The sequence below is a fragment of the Caloenas nicobarica genome, chromosome 1 (genome assembly GCF_036013445.1).
Source record: "Caloenas nicobarica isolate bCalNic1 chromosome 1, bCalNic1.hap1, whole genome shotgun sequence".
NCBI classification, from domain to species: domain Eukaryota; kingdom Metazoa; phylum Chordata; class Aves; order Columbiformes; family Columbidae; genus Caloenas; species Caloenas nicobarica.
In genome coordinates, this window is record NC_088245.1 from 43783327 (window position 1) to 43795366 (window position 12040).

Genomic DNA, 12040 nt, shown 5'->3' on the forward strand with positions numbered 1-12040 from the left:
AAATTTGTGAGTCTGAGGACTGGGGGAAATAGTGATCCAGCAAGATTTCACAGGACAAAGCAACAGTACCTGTGCAGTGACTGTGTCCCGCTGAAAGCCTCCACCTCATCTGTGCTGCAGGAGATGGGTCCTCCTGACCACCACAGGTCAGGCAGATCACTCTCCCATCACGTTTAGATTAATAAAGACTTTGCTGTTGTTTTCCTCCACAGTGACAACACCCACGTTCAGATGACTTCCACACCTAGTACCACTGTGTCAGACAACCCTAAACCAGTTCTCTTCATCAGAAAAGCTCGTAACAAATCTGTTGCTGTCACGACCACCCAACTCACCTTAAACCTCTACCACGGAGCAGTGCAGGCTCCTGCATCCCCACAAGTCACTCCAGCTCCCTGTACTTGTGAGGCAAGAACTCCATTTGGACATTGTGATCTCAGGAGCCTTCACTTTGCCATATAAGCGTAACAGCGGTAAGCCTAGGGCAAAGGCAAACCCCAGAAAGAAGGGAAGATGAAGATCTTGCTCAGACATGGTGCTCTCACATGCAGATCAGAGCATGCTGGGGCTATGCAGTCTCTTACACTGGAACCTGAAGCTATGACAATACTTCACCTTCCCCCGCCTCCCCTTCTTTAGGAGCTTTGTTTACAGTCCCAGCCATAAACAGAAGAGGACCTGAGAGCTGTTTCTCATCAGCAGAATGTCCCAAAGTAGGGAAAAAGAGAAAAAGAGACACTGGGATTTGGGCAAAGAGGAAGGAGCACAAGTTCTTACAGATACTACAACCACATTCAGCTCAAACAGATGATAATAAATCAGTGAAGCAGAAAGCAGTTCTGTAGTTAGCCATATAGCCACACACTGCTGGAAGATGTAAAATAACACCTATGCTCAATGCACGAATTCATGTCAAACAGCACTTTATTTGCCTTGTGCACACTAAAAATTCCTGTCACTGGCAGCTGGACCAGAGGACAGTTCATTCCCCTCAAGAAGTTACGAGAACCTACAACCCCTTCAAATAGGGCTGGTGACAACCCCAGTGCCCTAACCCTTCCAGCACTGTGCCACCCTCAGCTTCTTGACATACCCCAGTTTTGAGCAGTAAGTTTTTATTCCAGCACTACAGCTTTCCCCAGCAGGAATTAGTCCCAGGCAATACAGGACCTGCCACACAGTGGATTTACGTGTGCTGAAGACCAACACCAAACCTAAGCTCCTTTGCAACTTCAAGCAACTTCCACGCACCCTGAGGGGAGAGATGAACAAGAAGCACCCAGGCGACTGTTCTACAGTCTTCCCAAGTGTATTTTTCTAAGCCCCCTTGCAAGGGTGAGGGAGGACATTGGTGCATGAGCCAGTCTGTCCCCAGAGGAAAAAAAAAAAAAAAAAGGTGTTCAAGCCAAAACTCTCCACAGCAGCATGACCAGCTCTACCAGACTGTAAAAAACCCAAACCACAACAGAACAACCAACCTCCCCTTCCCCCAAACCAAGCAAATAAACAAAAACCCTGAAAACACAAAGCCAAAAAGCCCCAAACCCACCACCACCAAAAAAACCCAAAACAACCCACAACCAAAACCAAACTACCTCCCATAAGAAAACTCAAACACCCTGCATTTTCCCTAAAATCCAACATCTTGAATGCCTATTATTAAAGGAGCATCTCAGAAAAAAACCTTTTTGGACAGAGTCCAACCGGAGGGAAAGGAAAACAAAGTTTGGAATTCAGGAACTAGGATACAAACCCAACTTCATGATTAAAAACTGTCATGGAAGCTGGCAACAGTGTCTAAAGTGTAGTTAAAGCAGCCCTGTCAAGACATTACATTTATAAGAGCAGACATCTGCTCACTCTTGACTTGCAAGTAAGAAATGGAAATTATAAAAGGAACTTATGCAATGGCTCTTCATCTTACCTAGAAGGTAACATTATACTCCTTGCTGTAATCCAGAGAAACATCATTCCCTTCTTAACTATTAAAAAGAAAAAAAAAAAAAGGCACCCAGTATGAGCCCAGCACTGCTGACCCCCAAATTACTATGCTTAAATTGAGAATTCTTTGAAAGTGCACCACAACTTCTTGTAAGAACACATTCTCAGCTAACAACTGCCTCCCTTCCCTCGACACACATCCGTATCCATTTTGCAGGAGGAAGAGTCTGGTCCATCCTCCTTCTCCAGTTTCATCTCCACCAGACACTATCTACCAAATGAGTTGCTAGTCCTGAGTCGCCAGCCTTTTGGTCAAGCACCGTTCTTCGCTTAATGCAAGGAAGAGCTGCAAGTATCCATACAAGATATAAAACAAGAGGCCATGCACTGAGAAGATCCCATGGACACTCTCCTTTCAGTCAAGGTTCCTGTACAGAATTTCTTGTCGCAGGAAGACTCCATCAACAAAAGCCTCAGGAGAAACTAATTGAGCTCCACATGGTTGAACAGAGTTGCTTCCCAACTGAGTGGGATGCAAGAATCACCATCAGACAGTACATAAAACTAGGCTAAAAGAGGCAGAAGCTGCACCCACACATATCAACCTGAACATGGATATATTTTAGTAACACCAGCGTTACCCACCTAATAAGTCTTTCCTGGGGGGGGGGCAGCACTCTAAAGAGAAAAAACATTCTAGTTGCAAACCTCTTCCTGAAGGCTAAGAGTTTGTCAGCAGGCCGACCACACAAGCTGTTGTATGGCAGGAGGGAATAAATGCTCTCCAGAGCAGCCAAAGCTTATTTTCTATTGGTGGCAGACCACAGGCACAGGTTTCCCTCAGCGTGTCCTACACTTCAACAAAGAGACAAATCAAGAACAAACAAAGGCGGCACCTTCAGGAATTGCTGTGGTACAGAGGAAGCAGTTACAGCTGCTTTGGGAAGCTTGCTTATTTTCAGGGTGAGGAGGGGTACTCTTCTAAAAGAGAAATGTTAAAGGTCAAAATATGTCTGTAACAACTGGGGAAGGAGAGACCAAAAAAAAAAAAAAAAAAGCCCATTGCATCTTCCCCAGCACCTTCAGCAGACTGTTCCCACTGGGCTGCATCCGCAGAGCTGGGCTGGCAGCAGGCACTGGCGCAGGGGAGAACATTCCCAGCCCACAGTCCCAGCGATCAGCACTTCTTCCACCACCAGCAATTGCGGTGGAGGATCGTGCAGGGGCTTGACTAGGTGACAAAAACTTCTTTGCTTTGCTGGGGAGTGTTGGCATCAAAGGGTGTGCACGGTCTCCCAAGTAATCAGAGCACACGACTGACCTGCAGCAACAATACCTGTCTAGAAACAGTTCCTAGCACAGGCAGTAAATACAACACTAAACAGCAACACGGGTAAGAGAAAAGCAAGAGCAGGCAATTGTCAACAAGTGACATTTTACAATGCAGCATATTCAGAGGCCCTTCACGCAGATTCAGTGCCTGGTTCCCCTGTCCAGCAATCGATTCAGGACCTGCTTCCACTCCCTGGACCGTGACAGGCCAGTCCCCAAACCCCTGTTGGGAATTCCCTTCCATGGCCCTGCCAGCAGCAAACAGGAGGGCAGCCAGCCTGAACCGCACAGCTTGCACTGGGTGAGATGTCCTTCTGCACAGGCACCTCTAGGATTTCAGGGGCTCTGCCATCCTCGTGAGCTGCATCAGCCCAGCACCCCAATCAATCACAAGGTTGCTGGTTTTAAATATCTTTAGTTGGAAGTATTTGAGCTTGCCGGAGGCTCTTCTGTATGTGAAGAGCTCTTCACCCCCTGTTGTGCAGTGACAATATTTTACAGCTTTAAGCGAGGATGCTGACGGAAACAGAGTCATAATTAGAATTCTCTGCCACACTTTCAGGCACATTATTGCACGCTATCTGTCCCAAAAGCCATGGCATTTAATTCAGAATGTACAAACAAGTTTTGCATGCTTCAGATTAAAAGAATACCACCAATAATGGACAGAGACAGCCAGCCTCCAGCTATTGCCATGAGTAAAGACAACAGAATCCCTTTAAAAATTTTAACATGTGAAGTATGTATGCTTTTTCCACCCTTCAGTATAGAAGTCACCATGCAAGTAATATTTCCATGAAAAAGTGCTCCAGTTTAGATGAACAGGAAAAAAAACACAAAACATGCAATGATATATGTTTTACCAGATGCAGTAATTAAAAATCCAAGTTTAAAAAAAACGAAAAGCAAACAAAGTCATCATCAAGTTTTCTGTTTTATTTAAGATTTTAGTTTTAATTCTGAAGAAAGAGGTACATTTCCTTGGTTTTAGTTTTAGCATCAGGTTATAACCATGTTTATTTATCTGTTTCTCTTTTCCTGTCTTTTCAATACTGCACAAACGTCCAGAAACTACAGGGTTAAGTAAAAGCTGCAGGCAGAGGAGGTCAGAGGTTGCTCCTGATGGTGATCATGTGGCCCCAATGCAGTGCTATCCCAGAGTGCCCTAATCAGGTGAATCTTTGTTTTTTTGTAAAAAAAAAAAAAGAAAGAGAGACCAACAGAGGAGACAGAAAGACTGAAGTAAATATCACTCGTGTTTCAGCTGCTAATTATATTATGTATACGCTAGGTATTAAATCTGTGAATACTTTTAAAACATTAAAGTTTACTTTAAATCTAAAGCCAAAATTAAAGAACGATCTTGTTCTCCCCTCTTTAAACCACTCTTTAGCAACATGCTGGTTACTCTTAGCTATAAGTGTTTTGTCTTCCAACACACTTCATGTCAAACTCTGACACAATAAAATCCCCTTCTCAAAAAAAAAAAAAAAAAAGAAACTTAGCAATTTCCCTGTGTAGTGCCACACTGAATGCAAAATAAATGCCAGGCCACTGCTTGCCCCACATATTCAGTAACTTCATTTAAATTAAATACGTTTTTCATGTTTCTGCATTTGATTCTGCATTGCATTTTTCCCCTACTGCAGATTGACACTTTCCCACTAGGCAGAAATACTCATGTGCAAAAGACATAAGACAGTAATATTCTCCTTAAGCATTGAGACTGCATTTTGATTTCTCTCTCTCTTTTTTTTTTCCCCCTTAGAATGGTTATAAAATATTTCAAACAGTGCATTTCAAACACTGGCTCAGCAGAAACTTAGCGAAAAGGTACGGTCATGACCCTGTGATGGCATTGCATTTGGGGGGGAGGTTTGATCAGGAACTGGATTCTTCAGAAAGAAAGATATGACAGGGAACAGTAGGTGGGCATGGGGAGGAGTCAGGGTGGGACACTTCCTGCATTTCTAACGTTTTGGGTTCTCTTTTCTTTTTTTTTTTTTTGTTTTTTAAATTTTTCCTCCTTTCCTAATGACGATCCAGCGCTGAGCTCTGTAGTAGATCTGTGGGGGTTTTACTGGGGGGTCTGAAGGCTGTCTGAAAGCCTGGAGGTGGGGAATGGAAGCTGGCGGGGTTTGAAGGAGGAGAGTAGGGATTCCAGCTGGCTCTGTGCAGAGGGATCTGTGTGCCGAAGGGGTTACTGTGGTGCGTCTGTGACGGTGCTGCACTGGGGCCGTCCACCTCTGTGAGGGCCTGAAGAGATTTTAGCCAATGTGGAGGATTGTCATCTTGAAGGGTGTCTAAACTGTTTCCTGTGGATGCTGGGATACCTACGAAGAGAAGAACAAACAAAAACAGGGATACAGGCAAGTCAGAGCAGAAGCAGTAAGCTGAGCACAAAGGAGGTCAATTTAACCTAACAGAAAGCAACAGTGAGAAAATATGATTAGTTCGTACAGAGAATGCATTTTACATTATTATATGTAATTACGCTGCCCGCAAAACATTTAACATTAAATCCGGATAGGAGAAAGTTCCCCCTCAGAGCACTTCTTCATAAAACACACATTTTTCTGTCAAACATCCTGTGCGAAGAGTGCAGCCCTGTTAACTTGACCTTACGACACCAAACTAGCAGTACACCACATGGTTCACCTCCTACTCTGCCTACTTAAATCATGCTTCAGCCTCTCTATCAGGGAAACACAACCAGACAGCCTTATAAAAGAGAGCTTTATAAACAAGTGGAGTACGTCCCTTTTTAAATAACAAAGTCCAGTGAATGCCTTCAGTGCCTCAGGACCAGCAGCGCACATACCGGACATGCCACCCAGCAGAAGGGACACCTAGGTTGACCCTAGAGATAAGCACTGATCCACCTGACTGCCTGCAAAGGTCCTGGGCATGCATTGCAAAGGCCTGAGTGATGCTTTGTTACGCCTAGTGGTTCCACAAAAATTCCAGGACCCTCGAGGTTTTGTGGATGGAAGCTGGAAGAGACCACCGCATACGGACTTTTTTTTCTTTTCCAGATGTAAATCAGTTTGTGCCAAATACCCATTTGATGGTTTGCCAGCAGAGCTTGAAGGAGTGAGAAACAGTTACCTGTGATGATTGCAGGGTCCATCCAGCTGCCAGGGCTGTCCCAACTCAGGCTGTCGGTGGTGGCAGTGTTGGACGTTGGTACACTGTGGTTGGCGTTGGAGGGGGAAGAAGCATTGGGCAGTCCACCAAAGTTGATGTTAATGTTCGGTAGAAGTGCCCTTAGCCCGTCCTGCCATTCCTTCATATTTAAACTCTCTACAGAACTGCTGTTGTCTAGGAGATTTACCAACAAAAAAAATGAAAGATAAAAAAATAAAAAGCTGAAGTTAGAAACAGATGTCTTTCTTTGGTGGGGTATGGGATTTTGTTTTTACTTTTTAAGCTAAGCATTTATTACTTTCCCTATTCAAAAACTAGGGTCAATGTTTATATGATTGATGAATTACTCAGAGGGACTGGCAGGTTTTAAACCAAATGTAAGGGAGTGGGAGAAAGATTTAACTCCTCCCCCAATTCATATTTCCCCATTTTTTTTCAGTTCAGAGGCTTGAATAATAATGGGCACAGTGGCTCTCCTCTATTACTAATAGGGGAAAACCTACCAGATCCTTTACGAGAATACCTCTGTTGCAACCTAGATAACCCAATTCGGCTGCGTTATTAATGGGCAGCAGGCTCGAAAGGGTTGTTTTCTTTGTAGTATATTAAAATGAAGAAAGGCTAGGTAGGGCTTTGCAATAGAAATCGAACATGAGGAACCACAGAGGCGGAGGAATCTCACAGAAGTTTTTTGTTTTGTTACAGCTTGCTCATTCACAGCCCTACAGATGTTCTTCTGAAGGAAATGGTAATTAGGTTCTCAAGAAGTTGGAGGGAGTGCAATTTCCTCTTGCAGTTGAAGAACAGTAGCGAAAATTCTTTAGAGACCTTTCGGAATAATTCCCGACAGCAACATCCTCAGAACTTTGGTTAGAAGCAAACCAGCTGGACACCAAAACAGTCAAGTCTCAACTATTTGCTTAAATGTTTCAGGGCATGTGTTGAAAAAGGACAACAGGATAATGTGGCTACTGGCACTACAGAAAATGACCCCTGAATATAAATGTTACACCGTGCTGTCTAGAATAGACTATCAGGTTCTACAATCCATGTCCTGCTTTAGGTTTCTCAAAGCAAAACAAACCAGACACAAGCGTCCTAGTATTTAACATCCAATACAGAAAGTCATAATATATTTGAAAAGAAAATGTTGGGTAGTAACATTGCCAGTACACTCTTTTTGACAAAAACCTAGCATACATTTGGTTGTTTTTTTGTTTGGTTGGTTTTTTTAAACCATCTTTGGCTCTCCTAATTGAAGAAAGGACCTTAATGTCAATCACAAGTGTTACAGTGACAGAGTTACATAATGCTGCTACTTCGTCAGCAACGGAAGAGATTTAAGTCTTTATGAAAAATTAGAGAACATCACTAACTTGCAACTCTGTGTGTTGGAGAGTGAAGAAAGCAGCTTCACTTACTATCAAAACCTGCCTTGGCAAATTTTGTAAAGCTGAATGCTCAGAAAGAACTGATGTCTCAAGCAATTACCTTTTTGTAACTGGAGAGGAGGGAAAAAAACCACAACAAACCACAACAAAAACCAAAACAACCAAACAACAAACCAAGGTCTTGAAATCCTGTGCTTTCATGCAGAACTTCCCTTCCCCAGGCCAGAGCTTTTTTAGAATAAACTTTATATCAGATTCTGCTTCTGTACAGAATTGCAGCAAGCAACTTCAATCACAAGTCACAGCAAGTCACACCTCAGTCCATGTCACCAACTGAACTTCAAAACAAATTACTATGCAAATCTGCTATACCCACTTTGCCTACGATGACTGTTGGAGCAATGCATTCATTTCTAACCCTATGCATATCTAATGCAGCTGGTTTAGCACAAGCATCCATCTGTACACATAAACATCCCCACATAGCAGGATGGCAGCTGACACCTAGAATGCCCGTGGCCAGACAGACTGATGCTGTGCATGGAGCCTGGACAGGGCTAGCAGCACGGATGCAAAGAGTGTACTAGGAAAATCATCCTCTGTGCCCGGGCAAGTTTACAGAATACATTTGACCACAGACCCTGGGAGGTTTACAGTCAACTGCTGTGATGCCCGCTCACTGGCTGGAGCTGGGGAATCACTCCTCAGAGGTTATACCTTGAGGTACCTCCATGGGGACGACAGACAAATCCTAAGCATTTTCATAGCAAAGAAAAAACAGCTTAAAAATCAGGTAGTGGACGTAAACTGAAAAACCTGTCCATTACAACATGCATCATGTTACATCTAAAGATTAACATTTTAGGTGCTACAAGAGAAAAAAAAAAAGGCAGTAACAGAACTGCAGCTCTGCCTCAAGCAACTTAAGATGAGCTTTTTCTTAGCAGCTCAGCACACAGAAGCAACCACATCTTCAGACATGAGTGTGACTGTATCTACACACTGTGCACAGCAAAGTGCTCTGCAGGGCCTGCTGTGTGAGTCACCTTGGGTAAAAAAAAAAAAAAAAAGGCAGGAACCAGGCTTATCTGTGATTTGTTCTGTGTTTGTTTAGCATCGAGCCATAGTGCATACAACCAGCTTTCACTTCTACTTCATTTCTCCTACTGTAAATCAAATCTACTTCCTGTTCCTTCCAGAGCTTGCACTTATTTCTTTGCAGTCCTAATGCACACAATAAACAGCTTCCAAGACTTCGGTGCAATACATTTTTCATTCAAACCTACAAAAAACCTTCACTTAAAAATCTAGTTACATGATCCTGGGGTTAAATAAACCAAAATTTTAAAAAGTAATAGAAATATCCTCAACAGATATTTGCTCACAACTCTCATGAACATCCATAGCCTATTTGAGACAAGTTCTAAATTCATTTTTTGGAACAAGAGTAGTCAGCTCACCATCACAGGAATAACTGTGCAACAGATTGTGCATGGGACACCATTAGTTTCCTCTTTATTTTCTCACCGCTGCTTCCAACAGCTTGTGCAAAGAAATGCAGCTGTGTAATTACTTGCTGCTACTACAGGGCAAAAAGCACACACAAGATGCTGACTACGACCATGCATGAGTGAGCAAACTCATTGCAGTGCCTGCGAGCTGGGGACCTGCAAGCTCATTATGATCTTAATCATGGATGTTACTAACCTCCAATTTGCCCTCGAAGCTCATGTGCAAGAAAATAAACACGTAGCAACCTACACACCCACAACATGTCATTGAGGAAGTCTAATGAAGACAAAGCCAGCAAGATGTGGTGGCTAATAAAATACACATGCTTTTGCCATGTTAGTCTCCATTTTAAAAGAGACATAATACAGCATACATAGGAGTCCAGAAAGACAGCAAACAGTTCAGATACAATATTTTCATAGAATGGAAAAGGCTGGCGCTGTTTGGTGAGGAGACAACCTGTGAGGCAGGCACAGAGCACCTCTGCTGTGTTACTTTAACATGGAACAAAAGAAAACAAGGAGAAATTGAGGAAGACTGTCCTTTATCTCAACTATCAGTACAAAATTCACTTGGAATCACAGAAGAGATGAAAGGCCTAAAAGGATTCAGTATCTATAACACCTGTATTATTTGCAAGCAATAAAGAAGTTTATTTATTAAAATCTTGTGCTCCAGAAGTGACAAATTCCAAAAGACTTACTGTCTTTTCCAGACAGCTGGGTTTGTGGGGCCAAAAGGCAAAAATATTGCCCTCTGACACCAAAGAAAAAGGAAGCACCACATTACTCAGGTGTCTCTAACAGGCTTTTCCACCTTGGCCAATAAATGCAGAGAGTTTAAAAAAAATAAACCAAAGAACAAAAAAACCCCCCAAAACAAACAAACACACACACCCCACACCAACCCAAACGACCAAAGTTTCATAGCTTTGTCAGATTGCCAGACTCTAAGGAGAAATGCTGCAAACAAATTATTCTTGTAATATGGGATCTGTTAAGGGATTAAAATGCATTAAGGGGTTAAAGTAGATGGGATAAATAGAGAATGCCATGTTCTGCAGCACTACCTGCACTGCCCTCAGAGGCCTCAGTTACTGGCTATGACAGGTAAAACACCCAGTCAGGAATAAGTCCTGATGTAACCCATTACGTGAGCAATCTTCAGGCTCCACACAGTGATACTCAAACCAATTAAATCAGCATTTCTGTGCTGGAGTCTGACAAGTTTTAAACAAGAGACTAAGTGAAAATGTAAGTCCACCCCAGAAGCAGGAGTTGCTTCCACCTCCTGAAGAAAATAAGTATCTTCAGAAGAAATTACTACTCACCCCTCAGCTGTTTTGTCCTTTTTGTTAATTATGTTTCACCTTGAAGCCAGTACCATAGTTAAAAATGAGAAAAGGTTAGCTCTCAGTTAATACAGATCTGTTAAAAAGGGCATTTGCCTATTATCTTTCCCTACTTCTAAACGTAATTGGCCAAGGAAGTAATTTTTTGACGAGCAAGCAGACTTCTCAGTTGGACATTGTAACCCAGGGATGTGAGAACCAACACAGCATGCTCTCCCTCTCTCAAGTAGTGGGAACTCTGTCTCCTTCCATAGCCTTATCCTAATTTTAAGTAGTGTGTCCACAGACAGTGGGAAAATATAGAAGAAAACAAGTCAAAACCCAGTAGACTGCAATGAAAAGATTTTACACATCAAGATAAATTGGAGATTCCTCCCCCCATGCCCCAACCATTCCCCACTGAAAGCACCACTATTCACAAGAAAAACATGCTCAAATACACATCCTGAACTCCAGTCTTCCCTTGATGTGCATTTCATAACGCTATCTGGCCTGGTGGAAACTTGTGTTTCCAGAGGTGAACAGATCCCACAGTTCTAGCACTGAACTTTTTCATGTGTCTAAGGTAGTATGTCAACATGAAATAGAAGCACTTTTATGTATGAATAAAAATTTTCAAAATCAACCACTGTATTAAAGTGAGCAAAGGGAAGGAAAAAAGCTTCACCAGAAACTTAGCTTGTCCACTCAATTTAAATAAAAAAATGCTTACAGTTACCTTAAAATAAAATATGATTGAGAAGCCTGAACATTCATCTGTATAAAAACTGGTCATTTAATGGATTTCTAAATGAAGTCATTGCCCCATCGTGACATTGTACCAGACAATGTGGTGGTGTTACTTCAACATCCTCTACTCGCAATGCCTTAACATTATTCCTTCACGTCAGGCAAAGCAGCGTGTGTTTGGGGGAGGGAGGGCAAAGAGGACGATGGCCAAGCCAGAAACACTGTTCTGTTGTACATAATCAATATGTTATGAAGTCACGGAACAGCCCGTGACAATACAGCCGATGCTTGTGCAAACATCTTCTAAATTCCAACAAATGACACCACAATGTAGACCCAAAGGTGTTTCAGATTTGCCCGCACCACCTTTGTGATGCGGGCGCTCTTGACCTTTTATATTGAGGGGAATGGGACAGTATGTCTTACTTGGAGGAAGACAAGCCCACTAAAATGAACGTCCTACAGAGACTGGACCATTTCAAATTATTGCCACAATTCTGATACAAGTTTACGATCAAAACAATACCAAAATTCACACAGTACCTGCTTAAATAGACTGAGAGCAAAGCTCACAAGACCATCACATTAAGAAAATGTTAAGCAAGTGTAGTTCTTTGCTCTGCCAAAATTATATTAC

General features: G+C 42.6%; 1 protein-coding gene across 5 annotated transcripts in view; it reads right to left on the minus strand.

Moving 5' to 3' along the window:
• Nucleotides 1–4210: 4210 nt before the first annotated feature.
• Nucleotides 4211–12040, minus strand: part of CNOT4 (CCR4-NOT transcription complex subunit 4) — a 79187-nt gene continuing 71357 nt past the window's right edge. For 3 of the 5 annotated variants that reach the window (XM_065632472.1, XM_065632463.1, XM_065632454.1), the window contains 2 exons: nucleotides 6382–6594; nucleotides 4211–5606 (listed from right to left, as the gene is read on the minus strand). In XM_065632472.1, the coding sequence (XP_065488544.1) occupies nucleotides 5305–5606; nucleotides 6382–6594 (515 nt within the window). In that variant the 3' untranslated portion in view covers nucleotides 4211–5304. The remainder of the gene's footprint in view (nucleotides 5607–6381; nucleotides 6595–12040) is intronic. The other 2 variants (XM_065632490.1, XM_065632481.1) reach the window with 1 other exon arrangement.